General features: G+C 34.1%; 1 protein-coding gene across 8 annotated transcripts in view; it reads left to right on the plus strand.

Moving 5' to 3' along the window:
* Positions 1–19,134, plus strand: part of Fam184a (family with sequence similarity 184 member A) — a 136,307-nt gene that overhangs the window by 113,148 nt on the left and 4,025 nt on the right. For 4 of the 8 annotated variants that reach the window (XR_007109566.1, XM_047559120.1, XM_047559121.1 and 1 more), the window contains 5 exons: positions 7,348–7,475; positions 8,826–9,010; positions 9,455–9,601; positions 15,687–15,804; positions 17,607–17,711. Coding sequence is in view for 7 of the 8 variants with exons in the window: in XM_047559120.1 (XP_047415076.1) it covers positions 7,348–7,475; positions 8,826–9,010; positions 9,455–9,601; positions 15,687–15,804; positions 17,607–17,711 (683 nt within the window). In the remaining variant the exon portion in view is untranslated. The remainder of the gene's footprint in view (positions 1–7,347; positions 7,476–8,825; positions 9,011–9,454; positions 9,602–15,686; positions 15,805–17,606; positions 17,712–19,134) is intronic. The other 4 variants (XM_047559123.1, XM_047559124.1, XM_047559122.1 and 1 more) reach the window with 3 other exon arrangements.

A 19,134-nucleotide genomic window follows, 5' to 3' on the forward strand; every position in this document is an offset into this window, starting at 1 on the left:
GTGCGTGTGTGTGTGTGTGTGTAATTTGAAAACTTACCACCACCATTCCATTTTCTACTGTTTGGTTTTATTCCAAATTCTCCTAATATTTTTATTGCATGTTTGTCACACTTTAGTACATATTTTTTCCAAGTAAGAATTGGAAACAAAGAAGAACAAACTGTTATAAATATTTTGGGCCTCAAAGGGAAAACCATTTGACTCTCTTCTCTATTGCTGTTGGGAGTCTTCCACCACATCATTACAGTTCTCGCTTCTTCCTCCTTGAAGAGTCATTGTCATAGCTAGCACAAAAAGCATATTAAGTGTGAACATTTATGAAAGGTCTGTGAAGTACCTGAGTGTATGCTAGAGATTGTGCTAAGCGAAGAGAATTTAAAAATGAACTAATGCTTTGAATTTGCACAGAGCTGATTATGAAAAGCAGAGGTGGTCTTTATATAATTATGGCCAAAGGGGGTCTATAACCATATCACATTGAATGTGCCCAATCTTGTCTGCTCTTCGAAGTTAAGCAGAATGGGACATGGCTAGTACTTGGGTGGGAGAGTTGTGGCCAAATGGGGAATACACAGTTCCACAGCTATGTGAGGAGAGTAAAAACAGACCAAGTAATAGAACTATTATTGTTTAATCCATTGAAACGTTATTTAAATATCTTTAATGACAAGGAGTTTGGGGGTTTTAAAAACACATATTTACATGTAGTTTTAAGAAGTAATACAGAGAAATCCCTAGTTACCCTGTGGTGACATCTTTTAAAACTTTAATATAATAATATAATAAAATATTGTAATAATGATATAATGACTGTATTGACATTGATACTGTCAAGATACAGAACATTTCCAGCACTGTGAGGATCCTTCTTGTCCACTTGTAGCCACACCTACTTCTCTTTCCTTCCTACCTGTAATTCCTGGAAACCATTCATCTGTTCCCCATTTCCATAATTTTGTCACTTTAAAATACAATCAGGTTTATAAATGGAATAATACAAATATTTAACCTTTAGAGATAAGCTTTTTTTCACTCAGCATAATTCTCTGGAGTCATCCAGGTGGTTGTATGTATCAGTAAGTTTGTTCCTTTTCATTGTTGCATATTATTCCACAGTAAGGACATACCATTGTTCATTGTCCTTCAACCATTGGAAGTCATCTGAGTTTTCAGTTTTGGCTATTTCAAATAAAGCTGCAATAAACATTTATGTGGCCGCCCACCTTACTTCCGGTGGTGCTTCCTGGAACCACCATAGCCAGTATAGCTTGTGAAGTGCTGAGAGAGAGGTCTCATTCAGATGACTATCACTCTGTGACTGTCTCCAGCTACTTGCTTTTTAGGAGGGACTCAGGAGACCCCTGAAGCCAGTGAAGGCAGTGGGGTCAGTGACCTCTGAGGATGTGGCTATGAACTTCCCCCCGGAAAGAGTGGACATTGCTGACTTATTCCCAGAAGCAGCTCTACAGAGCTGTGATGCAGGAAACCTTCAGGAACCTGGCCTCTGTATGACAAAATGGGGAAACCAGAACATTGAAGATGAGTACAAAACTCCCTGAGGAAATCAAAGAAGTTAAGTGGTAGAGAGACTCAATGAATATTAAAAAAAAAAGTAGACTACTTTAGTGTGAGAAAATGTTCATCCAGACTCCAGATCATATTCTTAACAAGAAAACACTTCTTAGAGTAAAGCCAGACGAAAGCTGTGTGTGTGAAGTTGTCATTGGTCATTCATCCCTTAAAAGGTGCATCACATCTGACTCTACACACAGACCATGAGTGGGTGACATTTGAGGATATGACTGTGAACTTCACCCTGAATTAGTGGGTTTTTCTGGATCTCTCCCAGAAAAATCTCTACCAAGATGTGATGCAGGAAACCTTCAGGAGCCTGGTCTCTCAAGGAAAAGAAAGAGAAAACTTGACCAGTGAAGATACATGCAAAAATCCTAGAAGAAATCTAAGAAGTCAAGTATTAGGGCAACTCTGAAGGTAGTGAACATGGAGACATCTTTGGCCAAATTCCAGATTATATTGAGAACAAGACAACTCTTCCTGGTGTAAAACCATGTGAAAGCTTTGTGTATGGAGAAGACCTCATTGGTGATTCATCACCATATGTGCTCCTCAGATCTCACACTGGACATAAACCATATGAATATCAGGAACATGGGAAAGCTGTTATTTATTATCAGTGCTTGCAGAAGCATGGAAAGACTCATACTGAAGTGGAACACCATGAATATAAGCAATGTGGGACAGTCTTAACTTGTCCCAGCTTACTTCCAATACATGAAAGGATTGAAACTGGAGAGAAACCATATATATGTACACCATGTGGTATAGCTTTCACTAATCACAGTACTCTTCAATACCATGTAAGGGTTCACAGTGGCAGAAAACCCTATGGATGACAGCAATGTGGGAAAACCTTTATTTGTTTCAGTAGCTTGGGATGACATGAGCAAAATCACAATGGAAAGAAAGTCTACAGATGTAAGCAATGTGAAAAAGCCTTCTCTATGAGTAACTTGCAAAGACATGAACAAACTCGCAACAAACAAAAACCTTATGTGTGTAAGCAATATGGGAAGTCCTTCCCTCAGAAAACATGGAAGAACTCACACTGGAGGGAAACCCTATGTAAATGAACAATGTGAAAAATCACTCAGTTGTATCAGTTCCCTTAAAGTACATGAAACAATTCACACTGGAGAGAAACCTTATGTGTGTAAGCAGTGTGGGAAAGCCTTTAGTTATTCTAGTTCCTTTCAAACCCATGAAAGAACTCACAATGGAGAGAAACCTTGTGTGTGTAAGCAGTGTGGCAAAGCCTTTAGTTATTCTTTTTCCCTTAAATATAATGAAAAAAACTCACACTAGAGTGAAACTGTATATGCAAGGAATTTGGAAGACTTTAGTTCTTTCTGTTACATTAAAATATGTGAAGGAATACATAATAGAGAGAAATGTTGTGTATGTAAGGAATGTGGAAAAGCATTCAGTCAAACCAGTCATATCATCAGACATCAAAGAACTCACAATGAAGAGGAACCCCATGTGGGTAAGGATCGTGGGAAAACTTTCAGTGATTCTAGTTCCTGTCACAGACATTAAAAAAAAAAAAAAAAAAAAAAAACTCACACTGGAGAGAAATCCTATGCTTGGAACAATGTGGAAAAAAAATCACTTGTTTCAGTTATCTTAAATTACATGAAAGAATTCACACTGGAGAGAAACTTTATGCCTGCAAACAATGTGGAAAAGCATTCAGTTATTTCAATTGCTGTAAATTACTTAAAAGAACTAACACTGGAGAGAACTCAGTGTATGTCAGCAATATGGAAAATCCTTTGGTTATTCTGGTTTCTTTCAGTACCATGCAAAAATTCACAGTAGAATAAAATCCTTTGTCTGTAAACAGTGTGGAAAAGCCTTTAGTTACTCTAGTTCTTTTGAAACATGAAAGATCTCACACTAGAGATAAGCCCTGTGTATGTATGTAATGTAGGAAAGCCTTTAGTTCTTCCTTTTCCTTTTAAAATCATGAAAGAACTCACACTAGAGAGAAACTCTATTTGCAAGGAGTATATGAAAACCTTCAGTTCTTCCTGTTACATTAAAAGACATGAAAGAACTCATACTGGAGAGAAATCCTATATATGCAAGAAGTGTAGAAAAGCATTCAGTCAATCCACTCACGTTCTCAGACATCAAAGAACTCACACTGGAGAGAAATTCTGCTTGTAAACAATGTGGAAAAGCCTTTAGTTCTTCCAGTTATATTAAAATACATGAAAAACACATACTGGAGAAAAATCCCATGTATATAAGCAATGTGGGAAAGCCTTCATTCAATCCAGCTATGTTCTTATAGATGGAAGAACTCATGGGAAAATAACCCTAACCAAAGACTGTGTTAAGATGTCTTTCTTCAACTTTCTATCAAACATCAACAATGGAGAGAACTCATATCAATGTGAAGTATGTGGGGATGCCTGCAATCATTTTGTTCAGTGTATACATACAAATGAACAAAATATGGAGAGAAACATGGAATACAAGAGATATGCAAAGGCCTTCAGTTGATCCATGTATAAGTATTTACATGAACAAAAGGCTATAACCGTGAAAAATACAAGAAGGTTGTGATTTAAAAAAAAAATCTATGTGTAAGTTTGTGTGTAAATATAAGTTTTCCTTTCTCTTGATTAAATGCCCAGGAGTGCAGTTGCTGGGACACATGTTAGTTACATGTTTAGTTTCTTAAAATAACTGCCATGATGTTTTCCTGAGGAGCTGTGCCATTTTGTACCCCACTATTGTGTGAATGACCCAATTTCCTCACATCCTAGCCATTCTAAGGAGAGTATAGTGGTAGTTCATTGTGGTTTTTTTCCTATACAAGCATTTATGTGAAATGCCAACTATATGTAGGGTAAAGTCAGTGTTACATGGTTATCAGTAAGAGTAGAAAAATAGAACCAGTGAAAACCTCTTTACAACTGCAATGGTACTCAAAAGAGAAATGTATCATTTTCAATGTTTTGCACAGATTCAAGTTTGGAGGTACCTAAATAAAAATACTATGTATTTCTTCAAAAAAACACTGTACAATTGAAGTGTAAACAAGTTTTACAAAGTATTGGTTATGCAGGTTGTAGAAAACACTTGCATAGGACATGAAATTAGTTTAAGAAAAATTTCTGAGCCTTGAGCATTGAAGGCACTTGACTTTATACCAGTGACAGCACAACCACAAGGAACACAGTGGTGTAGAAGGTCTCACACACAGCAAGTGGAGTTCAGGAACATTAGCTTTCAGCCACCCCAAGTCAGAGCAGAGTTCTGCCCAGGTCACCCAGACATAGTCGCGTGCAGGTACACCTGAGGAAGCTTCCAGAGCTTATAGGACCTTAGAACCCCTGTAAACACACGAAACAAGACATAACTTGCAAGTAACCTTTCTGTAGAAATGGCATTATAATATTCAGAATATGAAATAATTTGCATTTTCCTAATGAATAATGATATTGAACATTTTTCATGTTCTTATTTTTCTCTTCTAATTGGATTTTTTATTTTTACTGTTGTTTTGAGTGTCTTTATAGTCTAAATAGTAGTCTTTTGTCAAGCTTCTTCAGGTCTATGTTTTACCCCCATCATTCTACTGAAACTAATCTCTCTAAGGTTACCAGTGACTTTTAAACTTGCAAATCTAAACTGTTATACTTACTAGCTGACATTTATTTTCCCTGTGTACAACCTTTAACCCCTTAGACTTCCTCCTTCTTGAATCTTTTTTCCCTTGATGTCCATGATGGTATATACTACTTTTATACTTTTATACTCATGGTATTCCTACTTTTCCAACATCTGCCCTGTAATCTCATTTACCATTTCTGTTTCCACATTTATTAAATATTGCCATTTCCCAAATTCAGCCTCAGCTGTCTGGTCTGTGTTTTAGTCTTCAGATTTTCCCCTCATTGATTGAATATGCATCCCTGGCTTAAGCCACCATCTGTGTGCTAGTACTCGAAATTTGTATTTCTAGACCAAACATCTTTTTTTTTTAAATATTTTTTTAGATGTTTATAGACCTTTATTTTATTCATTTATTTATATATGGTGCTGAGAATCAAACCCAGTGCCTCATACGTGCTAGGCAAGCACTCTACCACTGAGCCACAACCCCAGCCCCAAACATCCTTTCTTGTGCATAGATTTATATTTCTTACTAATGTTAGATATTCCATCTTATAATCAACAACTTAAAATATGAGCTCACTGTCTCCCTATAGTCCAAAATGTGTTTCCATTCCTGGACCTCCCACTCTAATTAATGATATATAACCATTTACTCAGTTGCCAAAACTTAGAAAATGGGACTCCACTGAATTTTTTCTTTCACTGTCTCATCCTTTTTGTTAGCTCCTCTTCCTCAGAACCTCTTAACCCCTTTCTCATCTTTAGTCCTTTTGTTATACTTATTTCATAGTCATGTCATTTCTCACCTGAATTATTGCCATATCCTTCTTGCTGATGTCTCTTCCTGATGAGCATCCTCCAGACTACAGTCATGATAAGCTTTTTAATGCTTAAATCTCACCATGTGACTTCCCAGTTTAAATCCTTCAGTGAGTCCCCATGTCCTACCTCAGTACCTGGCATGTTTGTTTTTTTTTTTAAAGAAACCCTTAACACCAGAGGAAATGAATTTATACCCTATGTTGAGGTCTTCAAAGGAGCTACAAGCACAACATTTCTTCAAAATTTCTATATTTTTCTTCTAAAATTTATAATTTGTATTTTTCTCATTTATATCACTATTTATATTTTCATATTAATATAAATGTAATAGCTATCCAAAAAATCGTCAAGTAAAATTCATGTTTCAGAAGATGACATGTGTATTCTCCAGCTCTTTTGGAGTATTATTGCCACTTATCCTAGTTTGAAAACAGGGGCCTACAATTAAAATAAAAACCATTTCCTACTAAAATTTTCTCGGACTGGGTTCCATTTCATTCCAGTATCACCACATGCCCTGCAGCCTCCTCCATTCCAAACCTCATAGTTTGCCAGACAGACCAGATTTTTTCTGCTTTTGCATACGTACGCTTCTTGATGAAGGCTTTTTTTCTTTCTCTGCTTGGAGAGCTCCAACTCAGTCTTTTGTCTTTAGATTCAGTTACTATGCCGATCTCTTTGTGATAGCATCCCCGCTTTCTCACTCCCAGGACATGTCTGAAAGCCCACTTAATTCCATGGCCTTCCCTTTTAGCTTGTGCAATTACAAGGACAAAGTCATATTTTATTCTCCCTTAGAATAGTATCTGGTATTCAATAACTGGATTTTATAAAATAGTTAATTCCAAACTCAGATGAAAGTGATGATCTACAGATCACTAAAAGCACATATCAGCCAGTGCCTACCATCTTTCAGACATGTTGTAGAAGAATTTTTACTTGGGTGGCAAGTTGCCTCCTAAATATTTGTTTCAGTACCATTCAACCCCTAAATTTTATTATTCTAATATAGTGAAATAGAAGAGCTGAAAACATTTCCTCTCCATTAGCACTTTATTAAAATAAACCCATATATAAAAATTGATCACTTAAGCATTTGAAATTTTTATTTTCTTCATCAAAGCTAGATGAACTTCAATTTCAGAATAGTAAATAACAGTCTATATTTCAATTTTTGATAGTTCAAAATAGTCTGTTAATAATGTCATACACATGTGTCTGAATTTGAAATACTATTCTATAACTTTTATGATTTTTAGCTAAAGTATTGATAATACTTTGGAATTTGCTAAACTTTTTTTCTTTGTATTTCAGCTTCCTTACGCTCAGAACTAAATCATCAACATGCAGCTGCGATTGATTTGTTACGGCATAATCATCACCAAGAATTGGCAGCTGCTAAAATGGAATTAGAGAGAAGCATAGACATCAGCAGAAGACAGGTAAATAAAAATACTCTGTTCAGAGATGATTTCTGAAATATGAGTGAACTGAATGTTCACAATTTTCTGAAAATTATTCTGCAACCAACATTATTTTCACTAGTTACAATTTACTATGTGGTGAAGAATTTTATTTTTTCAACGGAAGTAAATAATTCTATTTGGTATATTGATCATAAAAATTAGATTTTATTTTATGAGCTTTAATTGGATATTTTGAATTTTATTCAGATCTTTGGAAAGTGAACAACAAAACATAATCTGAAGAGTGAGGACAATACTACCCAGTAGAACTATTCGTGGTGGTGTACCATTTTTGTGTGTGTTGTCACTATGGTAGTCAGTAGTCTTAGAGACTAAATATATCTAGTGCAACCAAGAAACTACATTTTCAGTTTCATTTAATTTTAATTAATTTAAACTTGAGTTTAAATAGGTGTGTGGGATAGCACAGCTATAGAAGGATTAGGTGCTTAGAGAGAAAAAGGAAAATTTATATTTCTATAGCTTTGTAACACAGCTACTGTTTTTACTTATAAAACGTTTTCTGGCCTAGGGTACTTTACTTTAGTTAGGTAGTTTGTGAACTTGAATATGTGTATATCTGGAAGAATGGAATTAGGCCCCATGCAATAAAAGCTATTATTTATTAGTTTATTAGACTTATGACTTTTACTTTGTTAGTTTTCTCCTGTGTTAAATGTTCAGCCCAAATTTCCTTTTCATTGCTAGGAAGTTTTAGATGCACCATGGAGGCTGGTTATGTTCTCCTTCAGTTGTCACTGAAATTGACAGTATCTAGGCCTACAGTACTTGCAGAAAACAGTGACTTTTAGGAAAATGGAAGACAACTATCAGATCACTGCTAGACCAGCATTAAGGAGGCAAAATATGATTCAAAAACCATTAGATACATGCATGTGTTGGAGGACTTCTATAGATGTAGATCCTCTTTGGATTAAAGGACAGTTGTGCCAACATTTTACTGCAAAACCATATAAAGCTTACTAAGTAAGAGACTTGTACTCTAATCTTAGGTCTACCGTTGATTACAAATTACCCTTTGGCCAGATCATCTCTTAGGTATTGGTGTTTTTATTTATAAAAAGAAGGAGCTGTGCATTTATTATCTTTTGCATACCTTGCAACCCTGATATTATTGAAATTGTAACTATAGAAGTATTTCTTAGAAATAGGGAATGAGAAGGAGGGCTTGATGTTTTCTCATTTTAACAGTTTACTTTTGAAGTATGTGAAAATAATTACATTTAGGATACTGTTTTCTTTCCCTCTGATTAACATAGAAAGCCAATATGTAAAAAAATTTTAAGAATTATTTGTGTTTTACAGAGTAAAGAGCACATGTGTAGAATAACAGATCTGCAGGAGGAATTACGACACAGAGAGCATCACATCTCTGACTTAGATAAGGAGGTACAGCACCTTCATGAGAACATAAATGCTCTCACCAAAGAATTGGAATTTAAGGGGAAAGAAATCCTCAGAATACGAAGTGAATCTAACCAACAGATAAGGTATGCTGGTAATTACGACAGAAAGAAATGTGCAATGTTATCTGAAGGATGGTCGCAGTGCTATTTAGAAATGTGTATTTTTGCAGCTACACACACTTTCAGTTAAGATATTGAAGACCACTTTTTCTTTATTTGGTGACTGTTATAACCCAGAATATAGATGAAATGTTTGTATTTTTGAATGATATACATTATATATTCATTAACTTTGGAAATTGTACATAATTAACTAAAATCTTTTTAAAATTTTTATTAGAAAAAGCATTAAAGGAGACAACTTGAACACAAGCTAGAAGATTATAGCAAAGCAAGTCGCTTAATTTAGGCTGTTCATGTTAATTTTCATATATGTTACAAAAATAATTTCAAATCTGGTAGGATATGGAAAGTTTTGAAGGCTTGACTTCAGAATAACATTTTCTTAACTAAAAATAAATTAAACAGGTTGCATGAACAAGATTTAAACAAGAGACTTGAAAAAGAGCTGGATGTCATGACAGCAGACCACCTCAGAGAGAAAAATATCATGCGGGCAGATTTTAATAAGACTAACGAGCTACTCAAGGAAATAAATGCAGCTTTACAAGTGTCGTAAGTCATATTATGTTAAAGAAAATTCATGTCTAGATAATAAACTGAGGAGCATTGTTTCTAAGCTCTGATTAGCTACTCTTTTGAATCTAATAAAATGATACTTTAAAAGGAAGAATAAGGGACTGTGTTACAGATGGTAATTGCAGTGTTGTATGTTCTTTAATTAGTATTAGGCAGTTAAATGATCATGTTTCATCAGCTACTATTGCTACAATTCTGCCAAGACAATACTTACCATAAGAATTTTCTTCACGGGACACTGATACTGTGGTGACAACTCAAAATATGTCCATTATACATGTTAAGTAAAAGAGCTTATTATGAGCAATAGGAATATTATAATCCTATGCACACAATAGTAATACATATCTTAAAAAAAGAAAATACTCAAAAAACAAATACAAACTTTAGGGAGCAGATTAGAAGGTACTAGGGGTGGAAAAAAGCAAAACCTTTTTATTTTGTATACTCCTCTAGGTATTGCTAGAATTCCTACAACAACCATTTAATTGTTTTATAATTTTAAAAATCCATAATGGAAAATCATTACTAATGATATTACTACTCATATATGGTAAATCCAGTGTTGGTAAAATCAAAATTTCTAATTATTACTTAGTATTCCTTAAAAATATTTAATAACCACTCTTTTTCTGGATACTTATAATCTGAGCTAGTCAAGGCAACTTGTATTCAGTCCATCTCTGTGACCTAAAGCCTGGTCCACTTTAGATTATCTTGGAATTAATCAACTCTATAATCCCACTAATGGTTTATTCCTTAAGTCTCTCCTCTTCCAGTTTTTAAAAGTCCATATACCTATATTTTACATCAATAAAATCATAATTAGTGACTAACCTAATTACTCTGAGAATCAAAATCAAATTTAAACTTAGTTCCAATAGGCTTTATTCTGCATCATCAAATAACAACTCCTATATCCTGTCTGCTGTCTTTGTATCAGCCAAGCTGACCTTCTCAATTTCCTTCTAAGAGTCTCCTGTGTTGTCCTCTAAAGTCTGGAATAACCGCCTATGTTTTCAGTATCTGATTACCTTCCTCAAAGCTAAAAAGTCTTCTATTTCATCCATGTAACTTCGTCTCTAAGTAAATATTGTTACGTACATAATAAGTGCAAGCGCTCTCACTGCCCCCCCCACCCTCTCTCTCTCTCTCAGGCTAGAACAGAAGACAGGCCCCTAGTCATTGGCATTTACTTGGATGTCCTCTGAGGTGAGGTGCTCTTTCTGTTGGACACAGAATTTTCACATTAGTAGTTACTCAATGAATGGTCATAAATGAATTTGATGAAGATTTCCCATCATATTGAAGTTTTTGAAGTTTCACTTTTTGAAGTTTCCCTTGAAATGGTGAAGAACTTTGGTTATTATTTCCTTGATCACAGTGATTTTGATGTTTGCTGTTGTTAAAATTTTTAAAGTCTTGAGCCACAGTAAAGCTCAAACATCTGCCTTGTAGAAGAGCTTATAACCCCATGCATTCTTCAGAAATGAGAAACAACAAACCTCAGTGACTTCCCTATCGCTTCTTCTAGTCTCATTTTATTCACTGGGCAGAGATTGAAATCCTGCCATCCCTTTCTTCATACCCTGAGGGGTGAAAAAAAAAAAAACATGCTCACAAAAAGAAAAAACATTTATCTGTCCATGTGTCCTGTCCCCTTGGGAATGTTAATTTATAAAAAGTAAAGTTTGTGTCAAATGAATATTGAACACTTGAGCTTCAGCCAGTATAACTGAGAAACTGAATTTTTAATTTCATTTTATAATTTGAATATAAATAGCCTCATATTGACTAGTGACTGCTGTATTAGCACAGTTTTAGAGTATTGGACATTTCTGGGCCATATCCTTAAATGCACCCTTCTTGAATCTGCTGAGTGGTTTGTAGTTAGACAGGTAGTGGGCAGAGACAGTCGTTCCTAGTTTGTGGAGCTGGGGGAACAAGATCTGAACTATTCTCAACCTGTTCCAAAGGACTAAGGTCTCCTATTAAAGTTCCTAATTTATTTCCTTGGTTTTAAAGCTTCAAAATCAGGAAAAACCATGGATTCTTAGAAGGTGTTGGTGAGGGGCTTAAAGGAATATGGGTCAGCTTTCCAGGCCAAAGCATGGAGCCAAGGAAATTCTGAAGCAGTTGGAAGTTGCTTCCTCTTGCTGCTGCCCCAGCTCTTGCTGGACTCCAGGAAGGAGTGGGGCAACAAATTTGAAGTGTTGTAGAAATGGTGATAAGAGTTCTGTATCTCTTATGGAATGATTATTGGAAATCCTCTTCTATAACATTGGGTATTAAAGTCCTTTTAGATTTTCAGACAGTTTTATAAAAATTTTATTCTTTAGTATATTATATCTTAATAAGAACTTCGTATCTAATTTAAATGGCATTTTGTTTGTTTATTTTAAAAACAAATAAGAGACTAGGCTATTCAATTTTACCTAAATGATGTATTCTGTACTATAGGTAAATAAAGTTTAAGCCAAATGAAAAAGTATTCTAGAACTTGGTCATGGCAGATCTTTATTGCACACACAAAAAAAAAATTTTAAAAGGATTAGACCTTTACTCCATGTACAGAGAAACAACATGTATAAAAAAAAGATGAATTAACATCAATACTCCTCAAAATATTCCATGAAATAGAAAAGGAAGGAACCCTTCCAAATTTATTCTATGAGGCTAGTATCACCCTTATACCAAAACCAAACACACATCAAGGAAAAAAAATCTTCAGACCAATATTCCTCATGAACATAGATGCAAAAATTATCAATAAAATTCTGGCAAATGACATACAAAACATATTTAAAAGATAGTGCCCAATGATCAAGTTGGTTCATCCCTGGAATGCAAGGTTTGCAAAAAAAAAAAAAAAAAAGGATTAGAGATTATTATTGATTGTTTAGGTTTACTTTATATTCACTTCTCACTGTCCTGAACAAAAGAACATTTCCTTATGAAAGAAGTGTTGATTCTGTACTTGAACTTTAAATAGGTCAGTGATCGATTGCTAACTGAAATAAAACACTCTACCACACCAGAATTGCTTATTATTTAAAAGGTTTATTAGCTCCTTTTATCTATGATACCACAACAATTTTGTTGTTTGAATTTTAATTTATTATTCAAGTTGTTTCATAAACTTGTGGGAAATAAGGAAGTAGTAGTCCTATTGTCGCAAATTAGTCTATGCTCAGGATTTGTGGACAAAGTTCACTATTAAAAAACTTAAGTCCTATAATTCTTTTACTTGAAGTAATAGATTTCTTTCATATTTACAAAATTAAAGTTCTAGAATACATGTGTACCTCCTAATATTCTTAATTGACTCTAAAGTCTTAATTCACTGCTTTTTTTGGTCAGTTATTTTTTATAAAACATAATGGGGGGACTGTTACTCGTGAAATCTTTTGAACAGTGTTTAGGCGCTCAGATCTTATGCCTGTGTTGTTCATTGACGATAGACATTGACCTATATATTCTCAAGGCCAAAAAAAAAAAAAAAAAATCAGGGCATGTATGCCTGTTGAGAATCCAACAGTGACCCTTAATTAGTAATTTTATGTATTCTACTTCTCCTTTCTATTCTGTCTTTGTATGACTTTTAATGGAAATCTGTAATTTAAATAGAAGGTTGTATATACTTGTGTGGTCCCCTCAAGGAATTGTTTTCCAGGTTTTAATCATTCTTATACAACCTTTGGGCATTTGGTCCTTTCTAGCTACCTATACTATTTTCTTAATATTTTTAAGTTACTCATTTTGACTTAAGAATTTAACAGAAAAGTTGATATTCCTATGGTATCACTGTAGTAAAACTGTGCTCACTATGAAAAAAAAAAAAACCTTACCCATTCTCTAAGTAGAAGTTAAGATATAATTGTGCAAATGTAAATTATGTGTAAATAGTGCTATTGGATTCTAGCTAACATTAAATGCTCAAGGTCTGCCTGAGTGTTGTAAAATGGGGTAAAAGCATATGTTAGAAGGTCATTTATGATATATAGAGCCAAACAGAGACTCTCTCCTTCATGTGACCAAAAAGATTAAAGAACAAACTAAGAATCATCTACATCAGTCATTTAGTCAACTGGTCTTGGAGAAGCAATGCTGGTTTAGAAAGCTGCCTGGGCACCTGGAAAAAGGGAAAACGTTGATCAGGGTTGACTTGAAGTAGATATTGGAAGAGAACCAAGATTTCTCTCCATTCAAATATTGAAAGAACAATAATTCTAGAAGTAAATTTGCAAGTTAAATATGTATCATATTACTCGTTCTCTCCTTTAATGCTTTCCCTTTTGTATTCATATAGCTTTTCTTTCTTATCAATCATTTTTCTTCTTTAATATCCAGGTACTTTTTTATTGAAATGTTTTGGTAATGTAAAGATAGTTTGTGGAGAGGATTAACTGGTGATGATGCTGTAGGTAATGAATGTTTATGCTAAATAAAAGCATGCTCTAGAATGTAGGTTCAGTACAGACCTTTACTGAAGGAGGGTCAGAGGTTGCAACTGATTTAGACTCACCTTATCTTAACTTCTCATTGTACTAGAAATAATAGTTTTAAATAAGAAATAATAGAAATAAAAAGAAATAATAGTTTTAAATAAGGCTATAAATTTAACTTTTTAGCTACCATTTATGTCAAGTATTCTTATTCAGTGGCAGGAAGCAGCTCAAAAATTGTGTATTTTGCTTGTAGGGATTAAAATAAAGTACTCCAGTGACATTTTGTGGCTACTCCAGCACAAAGCCCAAATGTCATTTCCTTGATGAGATAGTATTTCTCAATTTTCCTAAAATCATTGCCCATAAATACATAAGAGTAAACCCTTCCATATTGTGATGAAATGCAGGGCCACTCTATGTAAGCTCTGAGAATCACATTAGTCCTCACTCAGTCTGCATTGTCCACAAAGAGCAAAAGTATAGGTAGTAAAAGATCCTTAGGTTGTCATTTCCTCACCCCATGTTCTTCATCACCCTCAGCTCTCCGCACATGACAGATTACAGCTTTAGTCAGGGCAAGGTAGGTAGCCAAATGTGTTATCTCCAAATCTTTAGCTTATACTGAGTTGAAGAGGGCTTTTAAGGTACTAAACTACTCTAATACCCTCTGAGATTTGAGGAATAGGGACACAGGGATAGATCACTGGTTAGATCACATCTCATAGAAGTTACTCAATGTTTGTTGAGTGAATAAATTTTTCAATGAATCTTCATTAGCCATGACTTAAAGTTTATCCTTTTCTGTCCTTTATATCCTGAAAACAATAAAAAAATTTAATAGTTCTAATTATTTGTATTTTCTAAAGCTTAAATTGTTGTTTTTTTTCTTCAAACTAAGCCAGAACTTTCCATTTGCATTCATCTCAATCTGCCCTGTCCTATACTCTCAGACCCTGCAGGATCTGCGTCACCTCTGTTTTATTCTTCATGGCATTCAGTCCTGTTGCCATCTCTTGTCATTCAGGGAAAAATAGGCCTACAAAGAAATAAAATTCTTCTTTTACTTGATGAACCTTTTTTTTTCCTGTTATTTGTCTTGGCTGATACAGAATTTTTAAACTGAATTTCTCATAAATCAGGAAAGAATGATGTCATACATGTGTGCCTTTCATTCCCATTTCCGTATATCTTTTCTTGTTCCTTTTATATACATCACCAAGCCTTATGTCATCTCACGATATTATATATATGGTAACCACTCCCAATAGTAAACCTGTATTTCTAGCATCAAGTCCATGTTTGTTAGGTTAGTATCATTCAGCATATTATTTCTTTTGCAGACTTCACCTCACCTTACTTCACTTCATCTCTGGATATTCTCAAATGACTTAAAATGAGCAAATTCTTACAACAAAAGTAACTTACAAAGCTGTTAATATAACACTATGCTCTTGATGCTCTTGAGGCAGTTGTGTGATTAGGTTTGAAAGTTTTTTAAAGCAAAAGCTGTGTTTTTATTTTTGTGTTTGTTTAACTGGACTAATTGGATACTAGGTATTATAAAAGGATGTGTTTGAGTCATATCAATGAGCTAAAGGTGTTCTTGTTTTTAGACTAGAAGAAATGGAAGAAAAATATCTAATGAGAGAATCAAAACCAGAAGATATACAGATGATTACAGAATTAAAAGCCATGCTTACGGAGAGAGACCAGGTCATAAAGAAACTAATTGTAAGATATTTTGTTTTTGATATAACCCTGTTAATTATCAATAGACTGTTTGGGAAAGCATGGGGAATATTTTTAAGTAATTCTAAATGAAAATGAAAAGTACAGAATATCTCCATTTCTGTTGAACATTTGACACATCAAATATTTAATATGTCATTACCACTAAACAGTTAATATACCATTGAAATATGTCTATGTATGTGTATTATACATGTGGAATTAGAACTGGCTAGGAAGAAACAGTTACCACAATCATGTACCATTTAGGAAATCATGTTAATTTCCTAAACTGTGTTCAACCACACACTAATCCAGAGATACTGTATAGAAAAAGGGTTCCATGGTCTCTTGCAGACTTAATAACAGAGGTGTCAAGAAGTGTGTCTGGAAAGAAAATACAGATTGAACAGAAATATATGGTATTCATTAAAGTCATTTTTCCCTAAGGCTAAACATTACACAAATGTTTTAAAATTCATAGAACATTTCAGAGTCTTCTAAAATTATATGTCCTGGTCAATAATTAAAATATTGCTTTTTACTGCAGCTAATAAATGAACATCTTTTGAAGTAAAACAAGAAATAGAGCCCTAATCACTCTATGTGTTCATTGATCTATTCAACTAAAAACTTCAGCTGTTAGCATGCAAAGAGAGCATTGAGAGCAACATTTGTTTCTGAAGTCCTTTTTTAAAAAATACATTTCTTTTAGAATTTAAGAAAGTCTCTGTTTTCTGGAACTAGAAGTTCCTACTGAAAACAAGAAGGTACATTAGGTTCCATAGATGGAACCTGGGAGCAGGCCTTGGGCAAATAGTGTGGTGCATGGCTTCCATCCACCAATTACCCAGCGTTCTAAGCATTGTACACATGAGCACAGGCTTCATAGATAGCTGTGTCTGATAGCAGTAGACACATGGAAAATTACTGTTTCATACATGCAGTTAACAGTTTTTATAAATATATTTCATCTGTAGTCCATGTTTATGTAGATATTGATTTTCCAGTTTTTACCCAGGAGGGCTGTTACAGAAGCAAAGTTTATCCTCACCACAGGGTAGGTATTAGGCTTCAGAGAATAAAGTAACTTTCCAAAGCAACACAAACAGTCAATAGCAGGGCCAAAAATATGTAGCCAAGGGTTGTTTTACTCTCATGAACATCATGGTTCTATATGACTTAAATGACAGACAGTGGTAAAAAAAGATGAGGGTGAAGTTTCTAGTGCTTCTAGATTCCACTAGAATCTAGTTCTACTAAAGCACAACCCTACATTTTCACCCATTCTCTTCTACTTGTTGACCTTGTTCAAGAAGCCAGAGACAAAGGTTTTATATCTGTATGGTCCATTTTTTCCCCTGTTACATTTGATCGAATACAGTGCTATCTCAAAGAAAAGGTTAAGATCTAATCTGTTTCCAAGTACTGAAGAAATGTGTCAGAGTGTCATCTTCACATATGGAAACAACTCAACTATGCACACAGACCCACGACTATAAATCAGACCTGCTTAAATGCCACTTTCAGCCCTGTGAAACAGAGATGAGATCAAATAAAACACTTAGATCTGGTCTTGAAGGAAAAGGCATTAAGGGTAGAGTCAAGACTCTGAGCATAGGGTTAAAAGGTGTTGAAAACTTACCTACCAACAACCTTTAAGACCCCAGCAATCAGGTCTAGAAATCTTTGAACTAGGTATACAGGTATTATATTAAATTTTGAATAAAATGGCATTTATACAATTAAGTTTGTAAATATTCAGCAGAAAATGTTGAAAAGATGTTTATAATTTTTTTGCATAGGAGGATAATAAGTTTTATCAGCTGGAATTAGTCAATCGAGAAACTAACTTCAACAAAGTGTTTAACTCGAACCCTACTGTTGGTGTTATTAATCCATTGGCTAAGGTATGTGATGTAAACACTGTAAAATAGGGATATGACTTACACATGATTAAAAATTTGCTAAATTATTTGGAGCAGCAAAGAATTAAGCTCCCAAAAAATTTTTTAATTTAATAATCTAGCACCAGAATTTATAAGTTCTTTTTTAGTTTCAGAATGAAACTGTTAATATTTATTTGATAATTTATACTTCTTAAAGTATTTTACTAATATTTACCTTGGTTCTATCTTTTTGTTTTTTGCATTTCCAAAGAAAATAAAACTTCTAACTCTCCTTATGTTGATTTCTTCTCATGTCCTTACTAATCACAATCCTTCACACCTTCACAGGGTCCAGAAAGACACTCCAGTCCTGGAGAACCAATAGCTATCCCTAGCTTAAAGCCTACAGGTCTTAATGGAACTTATATTTTTGCTGCCCAGAAATGTCCAGAAAAGGGCTTTACTTCTTGTCGATCAAAAAAAAAAAAAGTAAATATAGCTTATTCCAATACTTTATTACTCTCCTAAGACATATAGAAGAGCCTTGAAATGGACATGGCTAAATCTTAGAATTTCTTTTACCCCAGTTTCCCATGATTCTGATCATAGTGCTTTGGTTACAGTGAGTATTCATTGAACATTTGCTTAGTTGCAAAATTCCATCACATTTTCTTGAAGTCACCACATATTATTCTGGGAATAAAGCAAGTGATGAAAAAATAAATGTATATTAGCTTCCCAGGAATTATAAATCTTTGGGGAGAAATCAGTAATAGATTAAATAACAGTGCTAATGATAAAAAATTTTTTCAGATTTTATTAAGTTTCTCATCATGATTATTTCTTTTAGGCCCTTACCCACAAATTTTGCTTTCAAAGCTCATAAAACTTCTCTATAAGAGCACTGAATCCATCCTTCCTTTTTACAAGTTAAAATGCTCCAAACTTAGAACTTAAGTATTTTGTGCAATGAAATGACTAAAGTAGAGAGGGCTTGCAGCTGTTATCTCTAGAACCTTAAATACTGCTTGGCACATAGAAAGCTCTTAAGAAATTACATAGACAGCTCTGAAGAAATTAACTGGTGGATGGATGAATAGAATTAATTTTTAAATTGATGATTTAGGGTGGCATAAACTTTTTAGTTGTAAAGCAAAATTATGAGGCTTATTGAATTAAGACATATTAGAAATATTTTTTCATTTGTTATTTATTTTATTGGAATTAAAATTTTCAACTATAAAACCATTACTATAGAACTTCACAAATGATGCTTTTGATTTCTTAAAAATAGAGAACTTAGTAAGTTTAATTATGCCCTCTGGTGTCTAGAATGAGAAAATGCAAGATATATTTGTAAGAACTTCCCAGCTATATCTGATCCCTAACAGGACTTCATTTTTCCCAAATAGTTCTGAAGAAGGTATTACTCTTCCTTTCTTTT

Source organism: Sciurus carolinensis, chromosome 7 (genome assembly GCF_902686445.1).
Source record: "Sciurus carolinensis chromosome 7, mSciCar1.2, whole genome shotgun sequence".
Lineage (NCBI taxonomy): Eukaryota > Metazoa > Chordata > Mammalia > Rodentia > Sciuridae > Sciurus > Sciurus carolinensis.